A 24,348-nucleotide genomic window follows, 5' to 3' on the forward strand; every position below is an offset into this window, starting at 1 on the left:
GAGCGTCGTGGTTCCCGTGTGGCTGTTTACTTTTGCCTGCCGCCCTCGGGCAAAAGCACGACGCGCGCGAGGAGAACAAGATCCCACGGAGATCGTGATCCTCCTCGTGATTTCGCCCCTTCTGTGGTGCTTTCCGATCTCCCTCCCCGAAATCGCGTTATCCGCCAGGCGCTTTGCGCTCGCGATCCCAACACCCCGAGGTACGTAGGGAGCAAGCTCCGTCCGATTAGGCGGGGCTTGCTTTCGCGTAGACGTGGCCAGATTCGTTTCTCTCTTATTTTTCGAATTACAGATAGGTAGCCGTGTTGGTCTGCCATAGTCAAAATAAAAAAATTCCTTCCAGTAGCACCTTAAAGACCAACTAAGTTAGTTCTTGGTATGGGCTTTCGTGTGCATGCACACTTCTTCAGATACACTGTGTATCTGAAGAAGTGTGCATGCACACGAAAGCTCATACCAAGAACTAACTTAGTTGGTCTTTAAGGTGCTACTGGAAGGAATTATTTTTCGAATTTATGCATTTGTTTATTTATTGCCTTGATCTTCCAAAGAGCTCAAAAGTGGTGCACATGGCCCTCCTCCTCCTCCCGCTCCCCCCCCCATTTCATCGTCACAACAACCCTGCGAGGTCGGTCAGGCTAAGAGAGGGAGTCTGGCCCAAGATCAGATCACCCATCGAGCTTCATGGATGATGTGGGGATTGGAACCCAGGTCTCCCTCTTGCAAAGGACTTCAATTCTAGGGATTTGAGGAAGGGGCTGAAATCTTTAAGGGTTTTGCTGCATTCTTTTTGCAGGCAGACTTTCAGCTTTCTTTTTTCTGCTGCCCAAGGCCAAACGCAAAAGAAAAAAGGGCACATTGATTTACTTGGATCAAGTATAGGGAAACTGGGAAACGTAGGGAAAGCTATGTAGGTAGATGTGTCCTTCCTGATTTATATCCATCCATGTATTGTGGAGCTGACGTTGTGATTCATCCCTTGCCTTTTGTAGGGTGAAGTGCATCTGCTTCCTGCCCAGAACTCCTCACTCCTTTTTCTTTGCTGGAATTCATGGTCAAGGTTGTGTCTGCCTTGTCACTGTTGGCAATATTCCTTTAAAGCACAGCATGGAAGGGAGCGAAAACTGAGGAGGTGGCTTAGGAACTAGGGCTGTAGTTGATTTTGTCTTTTGCATTTTCTTCTTGGTGAAGAGTGAGTCAGTGACCTTTCAGAATAGGAGGAGCACTGTAATGTGGGCTTTTCCCACAGGCAGTTATTTCTGCGTATTTTCTTCATGTAATTTTGTTTGCTCGTTCCTGCACACTCTGACATGACTGTATAATTTTATAATGAACGGTTACGGTGCCCAAAGTCAAGTTACTTTATCTTCTGTTCTGATGGTTTGTGGAAATATGAGTAAAACAGCATGTTCATTTCAAGCAGTGATTCCGAACTTGTTCTGAGTTATAACAGATTAAGCTATGAGGATGATGAAATCATCTTATAAGATGATGAAATAGAAATGCTGCAGGGCACACCGGTTCAGGCAAATTGGTTGCTGGCAAGTGGGCTAGCTGAAAATAATTACTGCTCTGTTATAGCTCTTTAGTGATATGTAGATATGATCTTCAGGTTCACAAAGTTCAAATGTTGGATTATAAGGCCACTGTTACTTCAGTCAAGTGGTTTTGAGGTAGCTGTGTGTGGACATGATCATAACAAGGAGGATTTGGAATTCAGAGGTTGCCGAATGGATAAAAGTAACATGTTCTTCTGGTACCTTGTTAGGTGCTCTGATGTCTTAACAGTTTAAAAACTAGGTTGTATATTGTTCTGGATCATATTAATGTTTGTTAACGGGTCTGTTCACGTGCACATGTTAGGAGGTTTCAGATGGTGACAGTTATCCTAGTGAGTGTTTTTTGTTTGTATAACTCAGAGTGGATATCAATTCTATGCATGGTAATTTGGAGAATGCCTACTGTGTTCTAGATGCTTAACTCCCAGTTAAGTGTGCATAGAATTGCAGCCCTAGACATGTTGGGCTTCTTTTGTACAGTGTTCTGATAGGTGACCTAATAAAGAGATAGACTATATAATCCGAAGCAACTAGGTGACGGTCTTCCACCTGCAGGTACAGCGTTAGAAACTCAGCTATATAAACTAGTTGCCAAGTGGCTCCTTAAACCAAGATTACAGTCATCAAAACGGAATGTCTGATTGCCATTTTTGGGCAAGACGGCTCTAAAGTCTCATTTTTCAAATGATAGACTGACTGTGATTGATTATTAAGAAAGGTAAAGGATCCCTGGACGGTTTAAGGCAAGTCCAATTCGACTATAGGGTGTGGCGCTCAACTCCGCTTTCAGGCCGAGGGAGGCAGTGTTCCTCCGCAGGCAGCTTTCTGGGTCATGTGGCGAACATGACTAAACTGTTTCCAGCCCATGGAGCACCATGATGAGTGCCAGAGTGCACGGAAACACTTTAAATTCCTGCTGCAGTGGTACATATTTATCTACATGCACTCGTATGCTTTCGAACTGCTAGACTGGCAGGAGCTGGGACAAAACAACAGGATATTCGAACTGCCAACTTTATGGTCAGCAAGCCCAAGAGGCTCAGTAGTTTAGACCACAGCGCCACCTGTGTATCCATCAGTTAATCATCTGGCTAATTCAGATGGCAACCTTGAGCTAGGTTAAGAGCATTGAGAACTTGAAGACAAGTCACTTGATTCAAGGACAGTCCTCATATATATTGGCCTATTCCTACCTCTTTTTCTTAATGGTGACACAGACCATTCATTACATGAGAATATTCTTCACAACTGTGAGCTGGGCAGTGGGGTGGGGTAGTTGAAGACAAGCTACAAAAATTAACTATAATGTTGTTCACTGCTCCCGCTCAGGCTGAACAGAAAAAGTATTTTGGTTCCTGAAATTTATTCAGATTGTGCAGATAAAATATAACTGATAGAATTCTACAGGATGGAGTATTAGTGTGTGAAAACAGGCAAGGTCCAAGAATCCCCAGGCATGCACCTCCAGGTGGTAGAGATGTCAGGCGCCACCCTGGCACCCAGGAACCTTCACTTGGTCGAAGTGGTTGATAGGTCCAAAATGTGCCTGATGCCCAGTTAATTTCAAAGACTGCGGGTACATTAGAAGTTACATCAAGGCAACCAACTTTTTGCCTTACTTCAGCTCATTTGCTGGAGTAATTTAGAGCTATTTATTCTGCAGGTCTCACACTGTTGTTCAGCTGCTTACCATATTTTTCGCTCTATAACACACACCAGACCATAACACGCATGTAGTTTTTAGAGGAGGAAAACAAGAAAAAAAATATTCTAAACGAAATAGTGGATATATGATTTTTGTGGTTCATGCTGTGGCCACAGACATGTGATCTGACAGTGAGTTTGGAGTAGCCCAATGCAAAAACCCTGAGGATCCATGTGGATCCATGCTTTGTAACTACGGAGGAGGGAAGGAAGGGGAACCATGGATCCTCTGCTCACGACTGCAGCAGATCCCCCCCGCCACCCGCAGGCATTCGCTCCATAACACGCACAGACATTTCCCCTTACTTTCCAGGAGGAAAAAAGTGAGTGTTATGGTTCAAAAAATACGGTACTTGTCACTATATGCTATACACTTTTTGTATTGTTTTCTAGATATGCTTCGACTGTGGAGCGAAAAACCCAAGCTGGGCAAGCATAACGTATGGCGTTTTCCTGTGTATTGACTGCTCAGGGACTCATCGATCACTTGGGGTTCACTTGACTTTCATTCGGTAAGGAATTTGCTTGCTGTTTTTGGATTGAGGGTGCTTTTTCTGTGTTACTGCATTTGTCTGACTTTCTCCCATATTTGTGAGTAAAAGGTTTGTTCATCTTGTGTGCCTCTTTTATAAGGATGGTATCCAACATGGCCCTTCTGCTGACAGAAGGCACCCGTCATCAAAACAGGGGAGGGAGGCAATTTTCAGATTTTTCAGCAATGTCTTCCTCCCCACTGCCTCCTCTAGCGCCACCATAAATCTACTCTGGAGGGCCTTCTCTTGACAGAGGGAAAGCATTGAATCCCACCCTCAGAATGCTACTTTGGCATCAATAGTAGAGACAGGACAATTTCTTTGGTGTGATTCCCAAGGAGTGGTTAAGATCTGAAAATTGCTCTTTCAATATCAGACAGTCGCCTTTTGGATCAGACCTGAAATTCTGGATATGGATACAGTGGTGCCCCGCAAGACGAATGCCTCGCAAGACGGAAAACTCGCTAGACGAAAGAGTTTTCCGTTTTGGAGGTGCTTCGCAAAACAAATTTCCTATGGGCTTGCTTCACAAGACGAAAATGTCTTGCGAGTTCCTGCTGGTTTTTTTTCCTCCCCCCCCTTTTTTCTAAGCCGCTAAGCCGCTTATCAGCTGATCCGATCAGCAGATAAGACGCTAAAAGCCGCTAATCCTTCAATGGGCTTGCTTCGCAAGACGAAAAAACCGCTAGGCGAAGAGAATCACAGAACGGATTCTTTTCGTCTTGCGAGGCACCACTGTATTAACCTGGCTTTTGTTGTGCTGACTTGTTTTCTTACTGCTTCTATCCCCTCCTAGTGGTGCAACAATGAAACTGCTAGAACAGTTGCAAAGCTAAGCAGAGTTCACTATAGTTTAAAATAGGATGGGGCATCACTTGCTGGGATCGGACTAGATGCGCCTTAGGGGGCCTTTACATCTCTATGATTCTATGGTGATATTGTGTTAACTGTTTTAAATGGTTTCTTAGGTAGTCTGAAACGGTGGGGTCTAAATTATATAAACATACTGCTGTTGAAATTATTGGATTTATTCCATTTTACCATTGAGATGAATTATTAAATTGAAGTGGTTTTAAATATAAACAAAGATTTGATTGCCTTCAGCTTTACTGTGAATGTTGCCGTCTGAGGGTTGTGCATCAGAAAACTGCAATCATGTGTTTACATTTTTGAACTTAACATTTATGAGTCATATATCTGATACTGAATATCACAATCTTTATTTACTTTACCAGCCAATCCCCTGTGTCATGCTGGTAGTTGAGCTTCATACTTTGAATACTGAATATTAGAACAGCTTTCCTAAAGATTGGTTGGTTCTGTTTACAGGAGCTAGAATAAATGGAAGTTTCCCTTTTTAGATGAATGTGCCACATAACTGGCAATTTTGTATTTTGGCTTTAAAGACTCAATTTTTTAAAAAAAGTAATTCATCTGAATTACTTTTTACATGGCATATGCAGCCATGGGAAAAAGAAAGTGCACCCTCTTTGAATTCTGTGGTTTTATCTGTGAGCACATAATAACAATCATCTGTTCCTTAGCAGGTCTAAAAAATAGGTAAATACAACCTCAGATGAACAGCAACACGTGACATATTACACAGTGTCATGATTTATTTAACAACATCAAAAAAGTTTTGCTTCAAGATTTTGTTTGGAAATAATGGTTAGTTCTCAATTTTTTTTCTTATTTTTTATTTTGGTAGGTCTACAGAATTAGATTCTAACTGGTCATGGTTTCAGCTGAGATGTATGCAAGTTGGAGGAAATGCTAATGCTGTAAGTTTATTTGTGAAGTTGAGTTTTTACTCCCTGAACTGTTTCATATCATTCATATTTTGCAGAAGCTCTCTCTCTCTGTCTCTGTCTCTCTGTGTGTTATTTTTGTGGGCGCAAAAGCTTCACTTTTTAATTTAAACCTGAGTGGTTAACCTGTAGCCCTTCAGATGTTACTGGGCTAAATTCCCATCAGTTCAGCAGCATCTGGAGAACCACAGATTAGTCAGCCCTGATTTATGTATACAATTCTACCCCATTTATTTAACCACAAAGTGTTCCCAGAACAGCAAGCCATACTGTACTGAACACAAAATTCTGCTTCTGAGAATCCTGCCTTCTTTCTTTGTTTACAAGCAAGTTTCTATTCCTTATGGATGCAAACATATGCCTGAAAATGTATGAACAATGCCTGCTGAAATCTGGGGTTGTTTTCTCATTTGTATGGGGTTAGGGCTTCTGTGTTCCAGAAAAACCAGAATACATTATGCAAAATATCAGCTGCAGAATCAGAAACATTAATTTTTCACAATTTATACAGGTTATAGAATTCGGATTGCCTGTGTGCACTTTTTAAAATAATGCTTGAGTGCATGCAATCCTGCTAATGGCTACTTGATTTTCTCATGCTCCTGATATTTACCCCAAACATGTATGTATTACCGTATTTTTTGCCCTATAGGGCGCACCGGCCCATAGGGCGCACCTAAGGTTTTTTTGGCGGGGGGGGGAATAAAGAAAGAAAAAATTATTTCCCCCCGGGCTGGGGCAGGGGAAGCCCGAGCATCCCCCAACCCCAGCCCCCAGAACAGGCTGCTATCCGCAAGCCATGGGAGCCCAGCGGGAAGTCGTGCCGGTCTCCCCAGGCTTGCGGATATCTGTCCCCCGAGCTTGTGGGGCTGGCAGCCTCCAAACCAGGTCGGGGAACAGCGGGATGGAGGCGCTGCGCCTCCCTGCTGTCCCCCAAGCTTGTGGGGCTGGCGATGGGGAGAAGCAAGCTTCTCTCCACCGCCAGCCTCCAAACCAGGTCGGGGAATAGTGGGATGGCGGCGCTCCGCCTCCCCACTGTCCCCTGAGCTTGTGGGGCTGCCCGATATCTGCTCGAAGCCCGGGATGCGCTCCGGAGTGTGCCCCATGCTTCAGGCTGCAGGCTGCCGCCCAGAAGCCTGGCGAGCCTGGCGGGAACTCCTGCCGGGCTTGCAAGGCTTGCGGATAGCTTCCTGAAGCCTGGAGAGCGAGAGGGGTCGGTGCGCACTGACCCCTCTCGCTCTCCAGGCTTCAGCGAAAGCCTGCATTCGCCCCATAGGATGCACACACATTTCCCCTTCATTTTTGGAGGGGAAAAAGTGCGTCCTCTAGGGCGAAAAATACGGTATATATGTTTTATTACTTGTATTTTAGCATGTTGTTCTCATTAACTTTGTTTTCTTGCTAAAATCTTATTTCTTTTCTTTTCTTTTTTGGCTATAACCTGTATTTGGTTGACCAACAAAATTTGATTTGATTTGATGTTTGAATATTTGATATTTGAATTTACGCTCAGATGAAAAATATGTAAATGCTATAGAAAAATGCTACAACTTTCATCTCGTTGCCTTCTTGCAAGGTTTCTTGATAATGTGCACCCACCCTAACATAGCATAACCCAAACTTAAATACATTTGCTTTAACTTTAAGGAATAAACCCACCCTCAAATGCTTTTAAAAACGCACACATTGTCTTTTTTTAATGTACTCTTTTTTTTTTGTAGTCTGCATTTTTCCACCAACATGGTTGCACTACAACTGACACCAATGCTAAGTATAGCAGTCGTGCTGCTCAACTTTACAGGGAAAAAATTAAGTCGCTTGCAGCTCAGGCAACACGGAAGTATGGTACTGATGTAAGTGATCTGCACTCTACCTGATTCAATGATTCTTGTTTTTACTTTCTTGTTAGACCACTGTTGTATTTCCAGGAAATCGAATGTTTATAAAGCTGACATGCAACCAATCACATGGTGTTCAGACAGTTGCTTAGCTCTTTAAGAATGTTGCAGTAATGAGGAAAGATGGAAGATGCTGTATCAATTAATATCATGGCTTCCGTCATCTCTTTGGTGCATTCTGTCAGCTCTGTAGCATTTAGGCAGAGTTCTGGCACCTCTTTTTCTAGAAAAAAAGCCCTGATTAATATTAATCACTTAAATTGTATTTCCTGGGTGCTTTGTATTCCTGAACAGATTATTACAAAAAATTAGGGGGGGGGAACCCCACTACCATATTTTCACTGAAATGAAATATTTTTGGCCCCAAGTATCAGCGTGTCATCACTTGGCATGTTGCCTTACTGCACCAAGTACATTCTTGTTCATCATACAGTTTCACCAAAGTTGCAGAAGTGTTTATGTTGGGGTACAGTACCTGTATAATTAATACATTACCTGTGCAATCAGAGGAGGTTTAATATGTTCACCAACATAAAGTGTGACCAAGAGGTTCACTGATTTCGTATGAACTGTGAAACATATTTTATAAAAGGCAAAATTAGAATTTCAGGAACCAAAAAGGTTGCATGGAAAAATATGACTTTGAAGCCATCCGGCCCTGAAATGACTGTCACCTGGTTTAAGGAGCCATTTGGCATCTAGCTTATAGATCTGAGTTTCTAACACTGACTGTAAGTCTTGCAGCCCTTGAAAAAGTAGCTACCTAATCTTTACTGCAGAGGTATGAAATCTTTTTCTGTCCAAGCGCCCTCATTCCTTCTTGGTCAAATTTTTGGAGGCTGCGTAGAAAAGTGGGCAATAAATGTCAGTCTGACCTTTGTGCAGTAGGCTGTGTTCCAGCCCTGCAAGCCAGAGGTTGACATAAACACCCTGCAACCCCCCCCCACCTCCACCCAAGGAAATGAAGAGACATTCTCATTATTCAAGGAGACATATGGTAGGTGTGGAGCATGGCTGCTAAAGAGTGGGGCCTGGGGAGCGTTCCACAGAGACTACAATAAAAACCCTGTTCCTGGCTGTTTGTGTTTGCACTTGCTTAAAAAAACAATAAAATAATCTGACTGGATATCAACGGGTATGGGGAATTTATTATGCAATTATAATGTATTTATAGTCCTGATCTAATCACTTTTATGTTAATCTGATGCACTGATCATATTTAAAATTAATGACAACTTATATAGGTTTGAAATATTTGTTTCTGTTTTTCTGACCTTAGTTACTTCTATTAACTGTATTTTATATGAGGCCATTAAATGTAATATTTATCTTCACATCTGTGTGACTTTATGGAAGTCTACACTTTGTTCTGCAGAATGGAGCTCCCTTCATATGATGAATATGTGAAAAGGACTACAGCTGCCTATAGGAAACAGTAGAGAAATTGAGCATTTTAGCTTAGCTCTGATTGGGTAGCAGCAGTATGTTTTCCCACCCCACCAAGGCGTACAAAGAGGTATGCCTGTCTTTGGCTTTGAATATAAACCTGGAAGTTTCCTATCTGGGCAATACAATGGTCTACTCTAGTATTGATTTTCTGTGGCTCTTGGAAGTCTATAGAACTGTGTTCTTTCTTGAATTGTTTTCTTTGGATTTATGAAAGTACATTTCTCTATACCTAGGGAAATCCCAAGTGTCTAGAATCTGTGTGACCTTATTTTTGGGTAGCCTTGTGTCAGTTTCAAGCTGACGACCCAAATTTGCTGTCAGAGGGAATGGTGATGCTGAAAGAATTTGAGAACTGCTGAATTTTCATTGGAGCATGTGAATGCCAGTGTAAATTGTCTGGAGCTTAGCAGCCATCAGATTTTGAATGCTTACATTAACTGTATCCATTGCAACATTTCCAATAGGTCTTGCACTCCTGTATGTTTGCCTTCGTTTCAAAGACTAGTCCCGTGTGATGCCTTTATGAAACTGTCTGTACATGCTGTTGATTATGCCTAAAACATACATTGTTGAGGGAACATCATGAGATGACATGCTGTGTTTGTTCTAGTTGTGGATAGATGGCAGTGGAGCCCCTCCTCTATCACCACAAGAAAAAGAGGAAGACTTCTTTGCATCTCACGTTACTCCTCGGGTATAGAATAAGTTGAATTTTGCTTCTTAAGTCTCTGGTATTTCTCAAGTAGCAAAGTTTCAGTATCTGTTCTGGCCCATGCATGGATGTACAGTAAACGTCCCATCTATTGTCTTGAGAGGGCCATGGATCCATGCTCTTCCTGGCCACCACAACCAAGAGTGGGAGGGTGGGGACTAGTCTCAGATCAAAGCCAATGCAGTGTTGTCCCTGTGTTGGCATGAGCTGCCTCTGTTCAGCCGCAGAATAGATGATGTCACTAGTTTATGCCAACACAACATTGCACTTCCTACAGTTGATCATAGTGGTAGGTGGCCGTTTAGTCCTTGCTCTCCCACTCTGCACTGGTGACCAGATGTGCATCCAGCATCCCCGCTTCGGACTGATTGAGTAATATGGGACCTGCCATGTAATGTTAAATCTGAAAGTGCATCACTTTTTATCAGTCTTGTGACAATGATTGCTATCAGTTACTGTTTATACAAAATACAACACTTTGTAATCAAGTTTACATTGATTTTAAGTAATGTTTGTAGGGTTGTTGAATTTACGGAATTGGCAGTCGTCTTATCTAATTCTGTAACTTTATGTAATTAGTGAAAATATTCTAGTGACAAGTTATGGCAGAACTATTTGGATCCTTTACTTTTGTCCCGTAGATGATTCATAATTTTTCTTGCTGAAAAAATGTAGGTGTGAAATTTTAGATGTCTTATACGTGTGTCTATAATTTTCATGACGGCATAAACATTGAGATTAACCAGTGTCTTAGCTAGTTCAGTTTTGGGGTTACTTTGGGCTTACTCCAAATAGATAGTAGTAACTAATTTTTCCTTTTCTGCAGGTTATCAACACAGAATGGGAGTTATCACATCAGGAGACAAGTACTCTAAAACAGACTTCTCTAGAAAATGATTCAGAAAGCAAAGAAGGTACAATTTGAAGAGGAGAGACAGAGTTTTTAGACTAAAGTTTAGCATTCTTGGCTACTGCTTATTCTTGTGCGGCCCTTTTATAATATTGCTGCACATGCAATAACGATAGATGCTAAAAAGCAGGCATCTGTGTTTAACAAACTTCTGCAAAAGGGGAATGTCTTATGCTGCTTTATGAATAATAGCTTAGCCAGTTCTATTGTCACTGCATCTGAAGCACAACTTCAAACATGACAGAAATGCAGCGTAGTTACAAAAATCTGTTGCCACTTTCATGTTGTAATCCATTTGCAATTCCAACTTCTTAATACTGTGATTAATTTATTTTTCCGGTGAAAAAAGTTCACAGAGAGTGGAAGTTCGGGGTGGGGGAAATGAGTGTCTGTGGGGGAAATCTCTCTAGTAAGGTATTTTTGAATATTCTGAAATGGACTATTTGTGCTTAATGTTTTTATATATCTAGAAGATCCTGAACATGGACCAAGTGTTGATTGCCTTAGTGTCTCGCCACAAGCTTCATTAGGTAATCAGTCCAAAACAGTCCTGTGTGTTTTAATGTGTACATGTTTGAAGTGAGTTTGGTTTGGGGAAAGCAGTGCAAATTTTGCACTGAACATTTAATGACTGGCACCAGAGCCAGCACAATATCTAGGTATGGGCGGTATTGAAGTGCATCTAAATGTGCCCTTTTGCTCCATTCACGATGCTTATTTCTCTTCTGAGAAATGTAATGTGACAAAGGCCTCCTGAGCCTGTCCCAGGTCAGAATGTAGGTGGGGGATTGCATATTTGAATGCTCCTCCATGATGAATCCTTTCATATGAAAACCAACACATCTGGCAAAAACAGGCTAGCTTGCTATAAGTCTTGGCATCTGTAACATAGGGGAGTTTAGACCTGTAATTTCCCCCAGCTGTAGTCTGGAATAGTGCAGTCCTTCAAAGACAGTATCATACACTTAACCCCCTCCCTGCCCCGCAATAGTTTGGCCTTTAGGGTCCAGCAGTTGCCATGTACTATAAATTCTGTTGTTTATTTAAAACATTGACCTTTTTAGTTAGTGACGTGTGTTTGTTTTTATCTCTTATTTTAGCCAACTCGGAGAATGTAAATGCTTCAGGCACCACGCATAGCAAAGGTGACCGTGGATCCTTTTAAATATCCTGTTTGACTGCTTGAGTTTCCACATTTTGGACTTACGTGGAATAGAGCATAATAACAGTTTTCTTAGCTTCTTATACCAATTTAAGCAAATGTATCACCCTCTAACAAATTCATTTTTTGTTTTTTGTTTTAATTTGAGAAAGTAATGATAGTAAATAAATAAGAATAAAAATGTGCACCCCACCACCGAGACCATTCCATTGTAACTATCCAGCCTCCCAAAATTTCAACACCTCTTGCGATGGTTTGACCCCTTTCTGTTCTAACAGTACAAATTCTACAAACACCTTCAAACCTCTAACAATTTAAACAGTCTTAGATGCTTTTAATTTCCCCCGACTATGTTTCTGGATCGCTGATATTCCCATACATTTCTTAAACATCTTGAATATCCTCTTGGCCATTTAATACTTCAGTATTTGAGGTATTAAGCTGGCATCAGTCTGGAGATCCTCACCTATAGGAGTGGTCTGCATCCTTATTTCTGTGAATGTGGATCTTATATTCAACAAACATGATTAACAATTTCAGCTCTGGGAACATAAGAAAAGATTTGCTGGATGGGGCCAAAGGCCTATGCAGTTCAGAATTCTTTTTCTCACAGTGCCAGACAGATGCCTCTGGGAATCCCCACAAGCAGAATATGCGGGCAGTCTCCTCTTGTTCCCTAGCAACATCCTGTCACTGATTCTGGAGGTTGTATGCAACCTTCATGGCTAGTCACCGCCATGATTTTGTCTCATTTCCTTTTAATAAGAGCGTAAGAAAAACTATTGGTGTGGGGAAGGGTCCAGTCTTCCTCTTAGTACTGAGTAGATCACCCTTCCCGAGTACGTTTCCGAGCACAATTCAAAGTGCTGGTGTTGACCTTTAAAGCCCTAAACGGCCTCGGCCCAGTATACCTGAAGGAGCATCTCCACCCCCATCGTTCTGCCCGGACACTGAGGTCCAGCTCCGAGGGCCTTCTGGCGGTTCCCTCATTGCGAGAAGCAAAGCTACAGGGAACCAGGCAGAGGGCCTTCTCGGTAGTGGCACCCGCCCAGTGGAACGCCCTCCCATCAGATGTCAAAGAGATAAACAACAACCTGACATTCATAAGACATCTTAAGGCAGCCCTGTTCAGGGAAGTTTTTAACGTGTGATATTTTATTGTATTTTTGGTTTCTATGGAAGCCGCCCAGAGTGGCTGGGGAGGCCCAGCCAGATGGACGGGGTATAAATAATAAATTATTATTATTATTATTATTATTATTATTATTATTATTATTATTTTGCTCTTAAGGTGTATCAACTGATTTAATGTCTGCTGGTTTAGATTTATGACCTGAAATTCTATTCTGAAACTTTGAGTTGAAGGGTGGAAGCTAAATGCATTAGAGAGAGGAAGATTTTGTTCTCTAGGTACCTTGTTCTTTAAAAGCACACTTTCCCTAAGCAATTTTTTGGAGATGGCATACAAGTTATTAACTGGTTTCCTAATTTGTGCCTAGTGGCTTGATTCCCTCCCCATTCTGCCCCGGGGCATATAGTTTGTTCATACTTCTTTACCGTGTGTGTGTAAAAGTGTGTAAAATCTGACAATTTTGGTTAAATATCAAGGAGGTATGCTTGTCAGTTGGACAACTTCTCTGAATTGCTATATCCTTCGCCCTTTGGTAGTTCACAGAAATGTATTTGTTTATACTGTAGCTAATATTTTAATGTTGAAAATAAGACATTTCATACTACACTGTACTGCTAATTTCTTTATTAATGAAACTGCTGTATTTCAGTTAAGGAAAATAAAGGGGGAAGCTTGCTGATACATCATGCTTTTGTGCAGATTGTTGTTAAGACCATTTGCATGCTCAAAAAATACAGATCATAACAAAATATGTGTTTAACTTTCCAGAGGCCAGCTCAATGATAAAGAAGAAGCCAAATCAAGTAAGAAAGGGGGTAAGTGATTCAGTGCCATGTTTTCTTCTGTTAATGGTGTTGTAAATTAGTTTTCTCTATAGGATCTATGTTGAATTTTTATACACTGCCATTTTTCTTTAGGTAAAAGGTATAAAACACCAAAATAAATATTGGGACTCCTGCCCAAAAGAAGTACTGCGTGCATGTAGTCCTCTTCTCAAAAGCTGATTATCCTTTTCATTAGCTACAGTGGTACCTTGGGTTAAGTACTTAATTCGTTCCGGAGGTCAATTCTTAACCTGAGACTGTTCTTAACCTGAAACACCACTTGAGCTAATGGTGCATCCCGCTGCCGCTGCGCCGCTGGAGCACAATTTCTGTTCTCACCCTGATGCAAAGTTCTTAACCTGAGGTACTATTTCTAGGTTAGCGGAGTCTGTAACCTGAAGCGTATGTAACCTGAGGTACCACTGTATTTGGCATGGAAGAGAGACTGGATCCAGCTCTCTAGTCCCCTTTTAAAGAGCTGACTTAACGAGCTTCCAGCTTTGTTTGTTTACTTAAAGGCTATACATATAGAGACCCAGCTGCGGATTCACACTTGGGCTCAGTTCTTCATGCATGTAGGAATATGTATGTTGAAGCATTGCATTGGAATAAAGGAGTGATCCATTTGCTGGAGGTATTTCTGCAGTTATATAGCACCCTAGATGACTTTTGTATCTTGGTAACAGAGTACATTTGTTCTATCTGTACAGTAGACCCTTGGGTTACGTTACTCTTGAGTAACGTAAACTTCAGGTTGCAAAAGTGGCAAACCTGGAAGTATTTTTCTGGGTTTCGCCACTCGCACATGCGCAGAAGCGGCGCCTCTGGATATGGATTTTTTGGGGCGCACGTGGGTCCCGGAATGAATTAAATTCATATCCAGAGGGTCCACTGTATTTTATGTAATTTGACCATGAGCGTACAAGGAGTAGTATTTGCCACAATTGGTAAGCATTGTGCTAACATTTCATAGTGCTGCATATTGTTGAAAAATCATGGCCTGGCCATCAGGAGTGTTCTGTGGGATGGCATGCTCGCCTCTGTTCCTGGTTCAGAGCAAACTAGTTTTTGCCATGGTGGCATCTGAACTAGCGAGACATATGGTGACTGCTAACTATAGTGTGCTTCTAAATCCCAGAATCTTTTTTCATGTTGTGGTTTGAAGGCAAAATACATTTAGGTGTCAAAACTTGAGATTACCACAAACCAGGAAGTGCAGGAGAAATTGGGGTTTGGTTTGTCTGTGAGGTGCAAACTGGGTCTTGATTCAGCCGGCCATTGCCATTGTTGAAACTTTTTTCTTTTCTTGTTTACAATGTGACAGAACAAATGCACATGTAGTTTCTTTACCTACCTGTACAAACCGATGCCTTTGTTTAGTTTACTTTATTGGTCCGCTCCTCTCCTTCTATTCACTGACATTTCAGACTGTAAAATGACTTATATCTTTCTCGTTAAAGCTTGGAGCCAAGAAAGGTGGTTTGGGGGCCCAGAAGATGAGCAGCAAGAGCTTTAATGAAATTGAGAAGCAAGCCCAAGCCGTAGATAAAATGAAAGAAGATATGCATGCTAGCAAAAGAACTGAGAAGGAAGAGCCGCTGTAAGTGTAGCTCACTTTGCGTGTATAATATGTTTGCTTAGCAAATACGTAAGCTGGATTTTTGTACAGTGGTACCTCGCAAGACGAACGCCTCGCAAGACGGAAAACCCGCTAGATGAAAGGGTTTTCCGTTTTGGAGGCGCTTCGCAAAACGAATTTCCCTATGGGCTTCCTTCGCAAGACGAAAGCCCATAGGGAAATCTCCGGGACAGCGGGGAAGCGCAGCGCTTCTTCCCCACTGTCCTCGGACCTCCTCCGAAGGCTGGCGGTGGGGCGGAAAGCCCTTCTCCCCGCGCCAGCCTTTGGAAGGCTCCTCCGAAGGCTGGCAGTGGGGCGGAAAGCCCTTCTCCCCACGCCAGCCCTCGGATGGCTGTCCTGAAGACTTGCGGTGGGAGGAGGGTTTTCCTTCCCACCGCCAACATTCAGAATGCTGTTCTGAATGTTGGCGGTGGGGAGGAAAAACCCTCCTCCCACCGCAAGCCCCGGGAACAGAGGAGAAGCGCTGCGCCCCTTCCCCTCTGTTCCCGTACCTGTCCTGAAGGCTTGCGGTGGGGAGAAAAACCCTTCTCCGCACCGCCAGCCTGGCAAGCGGTTTCCATAGGAACGCATGAATTGATTTTCAATGCATTCCTATGGGAAACCGTACTTCGCAAGACGAAAAACTCGCAAGAAGAAAAAACTTGCGGAACGAATTAATTTCGTCTTGCGAGGCACCACTGTAGTTGTACTGAATGGTTCTTGATGCGGGGAATGCTTTAGACCAGGGGGTCAGCAAATTTTTTCAGCAGGGGGCTCATCCACTGTCCCTCAGGCCTTGTGAATGAATTCCTATGCCCCACAAATAACCCAGAGATGCATTTTAAATAAAAGGACGCATTCTACTCATGTAAAAACATGCTGATTCTTGAATCGTTTGCGGGCCGGATTTAGAAGGTGATTGGGCCAGATCCGGCCCCCAAGCCTTCGTTTGCGTACCCGTGCTTTAGACAGCACCTGTTATGCTTCAAGAAGCACCTGTTTTCCTTTAGCCTGAAGCGCAGCTGATGGAGTTGAAAAGCTGTTTGAGCAAGCTGTGATAACAGGATGTTCTCAGACTTGTGATCCTTTCCAGATGTCCTTGGACTCAAACTCCCATCAGCCTCAGCCAGCAGGGGATGATGCCCATGGCATTCCAATAACGTGTGTCGTGCACAATGTGGACTAGCTCCCCCTTAGGCCACCCCCCCTTTTATTTCAAAACATGTTATACTGCCTTCAAGACCGCTTACAGTCAATTTAAAATGCAAAATATTTTTTTAAAAAAAACATTTTAACAGGCGGCTAGAGAAATAGAATGCTAAAAAGCAGATGAGATTAAAACGCTAATTAAAGCACCCAAGAAAATGATTATAACAGCTTCTGACAAATGTGAAATGCTTAACACTTAATTCAAAGTGTTGGTGCTGACCTTTAAAGCCCTAAACGGCCTCGGTCCAGTATACCTGAAGGAGCGTCTCCACCCCCATCGTTCTGCCCGGACGCTGAGGTCCAGCTCCGAGGGCCTTCTGGCGGTTCCCTCACTGCGAGAAGCAAAGCTACAGGGAACCAGTCAGAGGGCCTTCTCGGTAGTGGCGCCCTCCCTGTGGAACGCCCTCCCATCAGATGTCAAAGCAATAAACAACTACCTGACATTCAGAAGACATCTGAAGGCCGCCCTGTTCAGGGAAGTTTTTAATATGTGACATTTTAGTGTATTTTTCATCTTTGTTGGAAGCCGCCCAGAGCGGCTGGGGAAACCCAGCCAGATGGGCGGGGTACAAATAATAAATTATTATTATTATTATTAACCAAAATCCTTCCTGGAAAGAAAGATCTTTACAGTGTAGCCAAATGCCATGGGAGAGATAGGATGGATAGTGGGCCTCCTTTGGGAGGATATTCCAAAGCCTGGGCATAGCGACTGAAACACTACCCCTCGCCCCGTCAGCCCCAGCCCCAGGAGTTGTTGGGGGACCCAGGGGCTTCCATTGAAGACCTTAAGGATGAAATTTGCATGCATCTTGTCAGTGGAAAAAGCTTGCAGGTTTCCAGGCAAATGGGTGCAGCGTTTTCGTTCTTGGCACCCTTAAAGTTGGATTTTATTTATTTATTTATTTATTCCTAAGTAGCAAGGATGGGGGTGCAGGTGGCACTGTGGTCTAAATCACAGAGCCTAGGGCTTGCCGATCAGAAGGTCGGCGGTTTGAATCCCTCGAAGGGGTGAGCTCCCGTCTCTCGGTCACTGCTCCTGCCAACCTAGCAGTTCGAAAGCACCCCTAAGTGCAAGTAGATAAATAGGTACCGCTCTGGCAGGAAGGTAAACGGCATTTTTGTGTGCTGCTCTGGTTTTGCCAGAAGTGGCTTAGTCACGTTGGCCACATGAGCTGGAAAAACTGTCTGCGGACAAACGCCGGCTCCCTCGGCCTGTCAAGCGAGATGAGCGCCGCAGCCCCAGAGTCATTCGTGACTGGACTTAACTGTCAGGGGTCCTTTACCTTTGTAAGTAGCAAGGAGTGTCCATAAGATTCCGACAAATCCTAGGCTGAATTGTGCAATTTAGGGATATTCAGACGATGTTCAACACAAAGCTGACTGAACAGAAATGACTTGCTTGAAGTGAAAGCCTCCTGTTAAAATGCCCAGCTACTTTTCAGTTGGCCACTAGACGGCAGCATCAATGCGTTTTTAGGAGTTTTAAGCAATTATTATGGCTCTCTCAAACCAGCAATCTAGTTCATATTCCAGGATGAGCTTGTGGAAATCCCCAGAGCAAATGTAAGGGGCATGTAGGAAGTTGCAAGGAGAAATTCCTATTCAGATGGAACTATTAGTTCGATCCCGCCCCTAGACTACATAGTTTACTTTAATGCAATATATCCCTGAATACTTTCCTTGCACCCCCCCGCCCCGGTTATTTTCAGGGATAGTTTAAGGTGTTTGGGGAGAATAGCACATTCAAATACAATGCACCCAGCTTGTCCTTTTAAAATATACCTGCAAACATTTTGGCATTTCAACACATCTTAGTTAAAACTTTTATGAATACCTGTGCCGTCATTTCATGACCCCTTAGGAGGTTATTCATGGGTCACACACACAAAAATTGCACCTTGTTTTGAAGACGCATATTGTTCTTACCTTCTTGATTTTGTTAATGCTGTCAGAGAGAGATAAAAGTAAGTGTGTTTTTTGTTTTGTAATTGGAAAGTCAAGTGCACGTTGGCTGAGCGAAAGCTTTTGCAACTTACTTGCATGGCTTCAGGATCAGAAGCTGTATTGCAAAAACTCCCGTGAATTTAATCCTATTAATATGTGTTCGTTCATTCATTCATTCATTCATTATAATCATTTCAATTTCATTTCTTTATTTTCTCATCTTAACTTTTATTCCCTTGCAAAGTATTTTTAAATAAGTATCTGACAATCTAAGTTACTACCTGGTGGTCATGTTATGTCCTGTAATTTTTCATTGGTTTCTGGGTTGTATTATTGCAGGAGATCAATTGAATGTACCAATGTAATGGAAGGGGAGCACAGGGACAACAGAGGGAAAATGTAGGGTGGAGATCCCCATTCCGGGAGGGGGATGCCTCTTGTACTTCTGAGGGTGGAAAGCTAGATGTACAACAGGCAGTTAAACATATATCCATCAATAAGATTTTTGAGTTAATTATCTCCCCCCACCCCCTTTTGTGTTGTGATTTGCATTGAATTTTCAGAGTGGTGAAGATACATTTTGAACTTAGGTTCCTGGGTGGTGCGTATATATACATGAAATTGCGTATAGTGGGAACACCATCTAAAAAGCCTGTAAACACCCTCTAAATATTCAGAAACCCACAAAAATCCACCAAACTCCACCACAGTCATTCCCTCCAAACCTCCTTTCTCAAAATCCAACTCTCCGCAGGCCTCAAAGGTCTGTGCAAAGGCTCCTGGGATTGCAAGCTTGGGATTTTCCCGCTCTTTGGGAGCCATTTTTGCAGTTTGAATTGATTTATTTAACTATTTCCTGGCACTGTGTGTATATACACATGTGTGAGCCTAATATGCATAAGTGGAGGCCTGTACTTAACTGTCTCTGGTAGGCAATAACCCATGCTTTTGGATAACGCTCTTCTGATCACGTTGCCCTGTCCTTTTTACCGGAGGATCATTTCCTTAGGTGGTCAGACTCAAACTCCACTGTTCTTGCCCAGCCAATGGCATTGTGCCTTTCTGTAAGCCTTTTGACTCCTTTTGCCTGACTGTACTACAGCTCCACAGATCATTTTGGGAAGGTCGCCCGCCCCGTCCTAGAGCAGGGCTATACTTCTGACATAGAATCATAGAATCATAGAATCATAGAGTTGGAAGAGACCACAAGGGCCATCGAGTCCAACCCCCTGCCAAGCAGGAAACAAGAAACATGTTTGACTTGTGTATGTGTTCTTCTGTGAAAAAGCCTTTTCTGTTAGGAAGAGCCAGAAAAGGTTTTGGCTCAGTGTGTGCTTTTCCCACACAATCCTCATATGACAGTTGCATGCAGTCCCACCTTAGGGGGCACTTTGGGTCACCTGCTATTACTGTTACCTGCATTGATCAGTGGGTGGGTGGGGAGATTCAGGTTTCCATTTGAAATCCGTTGACTCTGCTCTGTTTTTAGGGTGTCATCATTACGACTGGCCTACAAAGATCTTGAAATTCAGATGAAAGATGAAAAAATAAATATGGCTGGTAAAAAGAAAAGTGAGGTAGACAGACTTGGCATGGGATTTAACAGCAATAGAAGGTATGTATTGTTGTTTTTTTAATAAAATATATATTGCTCCTTCATTGCCATCGCAGAGCAGGGTGCCTAAAACAAAATAAATTATAACTACATTACTAAATGTTTACTTATTTAAATACGTATAGACAATTTCATAAAAATACAGCAAGGTAGTATAGAGCATACAAAAATACAACAACATCATCATCAATAAAAACTGCTTGGGAAAAGGAAGTTCATGTTTCAGAGGCAGGTCTGACTTCTGTCCATAGCTGTCAACTTACAGATTTGAAAATAAGGGACCAGCAGCCTCAAAAATAAGGGACCAGCAGCCAAAATAAGGGATTTTCCAAGCACAGGTATGTTCAACTTCTGAGCCCCTCCAAGCCAAAGGCAGAAAGCCCAGCCAGCAGCCAAACGAAGCCTCAAGCGGTGGTTCCCACAGCACAGCAACCCAGCAAAGGGGATGCAGCAAGGGAAACCACTGTCACCTCTCCGCTGGGAAGCGCTGAGCAAAGGCGAGTCCCCAGGCAACGCGGCTGATTTGATTGGCACAAGGCATGAAAGCTCCACCCCCCAGTCGTTCTTAGACTCCTTATTGGGTCAGCAATGCAGCCAAGCAACACAGTTGGAGCCTCCCTCCTCCCTGGCCGGCAGGGAGGGAGGGAGAGGAGCTGCTTCCTTTGAAACCCGGGAAATTTACGGGACATCATCAATAAGGGACAGCAGCGGGACACGGCGCTGCGATAAGGGACTTTCCCGCCAAATAAGGGACGGTTGACAGCTATGCTTTTGTCGTGTCCACTCAAGTTGACTCCCTGCTCCTCATCATTTGTTCAGCCCTTCAAGGAGGGTGTCCACAAGGAGCCATAGTTAATAGTTTACCATGAACACAGAAATTGCTCCCACTTTACTCCTATCCTGGGGTGAAAAGGAACAGTGAACTATTGGTTCCTGGCTTAGCATAAGGCTCACGCTGGGATCATGGTTCCTTTTCCTCAAATCACAATTTGTAAGCCATTTGTTTTGCTAAAAAACCCCAAAAATATTACTGTGATCTTTCATTTGTTCTTTGGTTCTTGATCTCTGTGTTTACAGTTTCCCTTTGTGAGGTTGCCTTTGGGCTTGTGATCCTTATAAGGGCTTTAATGAGAATAATGAAGGGGAAGGGGCAAAAGTTACTTGGAGGCTGAGGAAACCATGAAGGTTTTCCTTACTAATATCCTCTCAGTGTACTGAGTTCTATCAGATTTTAGTATGTGTAGTTTTTATTATTATGCATAATTTTAAATGCTTATATCAAGAGATCAAGGCTTGTATAAATATTATGAATTACATAATCTGTACTTCCACTCAGCATTACCACAAGGTTCCTGATGCTATTCCGCCAAGAATTTTCTCAAGGCAAAACATAGTTGGCAATCCTCAAACCTTTTTCTGCCCAGAGTCAAAATGAATGAAAAACGGGTGAATAGGGTAGGGAGAAGGCTGCTACGAATTTTTAATTCCAGAGAGGTATCCATATAGTGTGCTGCAGAAAAACTCCAGTGCCTTGTAATACCTTGGCTAATTATTTGTTGTGGTATAAACATTGGTACGTATACTGCTAGTCTGCTTTGTCAGATGCATGAAGGACACCATCAAATGAAGTGGGCTGTAGTCCGTATTGTGAAGGCCTTTGGGTATGTCTGTCGTGTTGCCTTTTCTGCAGCAGACTAACTGACATGGCTTGCGGAAGGCACTGGAATTCAGCTTGTGAAGTGACAGACATCCATATAAACAGCAGGATTGATCCCTGAAAACTGATCCCATAATTAATCTCTGCTGCATTTGCTCGATGTTCTAGGCCCAGGGGTCAGCAAACATTTTCAGCAGGGGGCCGGTCCACTGTCCCTCAGACCTTTTGGGGGCCAGACTATATTTTGAAAAAATAATAATGAACAAATTCCTATGCCCCACAAATAACCCAGAGATACATTTTTAATAAAAGCACACATTCTACTCATGTAAAAACACCAGGCAGGCCCCACAAATAACCCACAAATACATTTTAAATAAAAGGACACATTCTACTCGCTGATTCCCGGACCATCCGTGAGCCGGATTTAGAAGGCAATTGGGCTGGATCCGACCCCGGGCCTTAGTTTTCCTACCCATGTTCTAGGCCCTTCAATACAAAGCTGTCTTTATGTTCTAATAAAGTTACTCATTGGAATAAGTGAGGGAGAAGCTTCAGAATTTATAGTGAATGTCCTGGCCTCACTAGGATGTTTGGCATCAGTTTGAGACCCAGTGCTCTAGAGCAGCATGAGATTGCAGAAAGATTTTTCCCCTTAAAGCTACTTTAAAATCTTGTCGTGGCTGAGGAGATCTGAAATTTGATTTGTTGTATTAAGCTTGATTATTACATCAGGCCTTGGCCTATTATAATTAGATGTTTACTGAGAATCCAATTCATAAGATGGGCTTTGTCCTTTTAACTGAATTTCTCTTTGTCCGTTTATTGCTAACGCAGTCCTATCTTCTCTCCCATACCAGTGGCATTTCCCATTCCGTAATTTCAGATATGCAGATCATAGAACAAGAAACACCTATAATTGCAAAACCAAGGAAAAAGTACAATAATAATGAAGACGTCGACTCATATTTCTCATCCCCTAGTTCAAGGTAACACTTTCACTTACTTGGTTGGATTAAGATTAAAACATTTAGGCAGTGGCAGAATGTTTTGTATTTCCAGTTCAAACTCTTGAAAGCAGTTTCAGCAGATGCAATGTACTAATAATTTAGAAAATCGTAAGAATGAAGGTCATGATCAGATGGGGATATGAAGGAAGATCGATGAAACACCTTGTTTTCATGTTGACTTTCGTATAGTTTTGGAGGATTTGAAACCCTGTTCATCTATGAGATACACATATCCATAAATACCTTCCTTATTATTTTTTAACATTTCTGCAGGTGTTGGTTGTGTTCACATGACCAAATTCTGGTCTTAATAAGCCAAGGTGTTCATAATCTTGTGGCACTTAAATGCAGCATCCTTTTCGAGTATAGGGAGAGAAACCAGGAAGCAGCAATTGAACTATGGTTTAAACCAGGCTTCCTCAAACACTGCCCTTCAGATGTTTAGAGACTACAACTCCCATCATCCCTGACCACTGTTCCTGCTAGCTAGGGATCATGGGAGTTGTAGGCCAAAAATATCTGGAGGGTTGAGTTTGAGGAAGCCTGGTTTAAACTTAGTTTCTGAATCCTGGCTAATTTGGTATGCATTAATCTGGCATCCACATTATTTATTTGTGGAACTCCTAAACCACCCATCAAAATAGATCCTAAGGTGGCTTGTAAACATTAACAAAATTAACAAAATTATAAAACCTACAACAAACCAAGTAACGTTTCTGAAAACTATCACACACAGTAAAACTATGAAACAGCTGTTCACACAAGCCCTAGGAGCTTGGACAGTCCAGTTACCGTATTTTTCGCCCTATAGGGCGCACTTTTCCCCCTCCAAAAATGAAGGGGAAATCTGGGTGCGTCCTATGGGGTGAATGCAGGCTTTCGCTGAAGCTTGGAGAACGAGAGGGGTCGGTGCGCACCGACCCCTTTTGCTCTCCAGGCTTCAGGAAGACATCCGCAGCCTAGGCAGCCCTGTGGGAGGTCCCGCAGGGCTGTCTAGGCTGCGGATAGCAGCCTGATTCCCGGAGCGTCGGACGCCCTGAAAGCAGAGCACCCGGCGCTTCGGGAACACATCCGCAGCCTAGGCAGCCCTGCGGGAGGTCCTGCAGGGATGTCTAGGCTGCGGATAGCAGCCTGCTTCCCGGAGCGCTGGGTGCCCTGAAAGCAGAGCGGCCGGCGCTTCGGGAACACATCTGCAGCGTGGGGAGCCCTGCGGGAGGCCCCCGCAGGGCTCCCCACGCTGCGGATAGCAGCCTGCTGCCCGGCGGGCGGGGCGCCCTGAAGCAGAGCGACTCGCGCGCCGGGCAGACATCCGCAGCGTGGGCAGCCCTGCAGGAGTTCCCCGCAGGGCTCCCCACTCTGCGGATAGCAGCCTGCCTCCCGGCGGGCAGGGCGCCCTCAAGCAGAGCACCCCTCGCAGACATGGGCCAGCCCCACAAGCTCGGGGGACAGCAGGGAGGCGCAGCGCCGCCATCCCGCTGTTCCTCGACCTGGTTCGGTTTCCCCGACCTGCTTTTGGGGGGGAAATAAAGGGAAAATTTTTCCCCTTTATTTCGCCCCCAAAAAACTAGGTGCGTCCTATGGGACGGAGCGTCCTATGGGAC

At 43.3% G+C, this 24,348-nt stretch overlaps 1 protein-coding gene across 15 annotated transcripts in view; it reads left to right on the forward strand.

The window, feature by feature from the left end:
* Positions 1-24,348, forward strand: part of ARFGAP3 (ARF GTPase activating protein 3) — a 36,022-nt gene that overhangs the window by 372 nt on the left and 11,302 nt on the right. For 2 of the 15 annotated variants that reach the window (XR_014526262.1, XM_083503413.1), the window contains exons 2-12: positions 3,657-3,775; positions 5,505-5,577; positions 7,326-7,457; positions 9,562-9,645; positions 10,490-10,577; positions 11,044-11,103; positions 11,674-11,718; positions 13,636-13,682; positions 15,152-15,291; positions 19,955-20,080; positions 22,598-22,726. Coding sequence is in view for 14 of the 15 variants with exons in the window: in XM_083503413.1 (XP_083359539.1) it covers positions 3,657-3,775; positions 5,505-5,577; positions 7,326-7,457; positions 9,562-9,645; positions 10,490-10,577; positions 11,044-11,103; positions 11,674-11,718; positions 13,636-13,682; positions 15,152-15,291; positions 19,955-20,080; positions 22,598-22,726 (1,043 nt within the window). In the remaining variant the exon portion in view is untranslated. The remainder of the gene's footprint in view (positions 1-3,656; positions 3,776-5,504; positions 5,578-7,325; positions 7,458-9,561; positions 9,646-10,489; positions 10,578-11,043; positions 11,104-11,673; positions 11,719-13,635; positions 13,683-15,151; positions 15,292-19,954; positions 20,081-22,597; positions 22,727-24,348) is intronic. The other 13 variants (XM_083503420.1, XM_083503419.1, XM_083503421.1 and 10 more) reach the window with 13 other exon arrangements.

The sequence above is a fragment of the Podarcis liolepis genome, assembly GCF_965112155.1.
Source record: "Podarcis liolepis genome assembly, chromosome: 5".
Classification (NCBI taxonomy): Eukaryota; Metazoa; Chordata; class Lepidosauria; order Squamata; family Lacertidae; genus Podarcis; species Podarcis liolepis.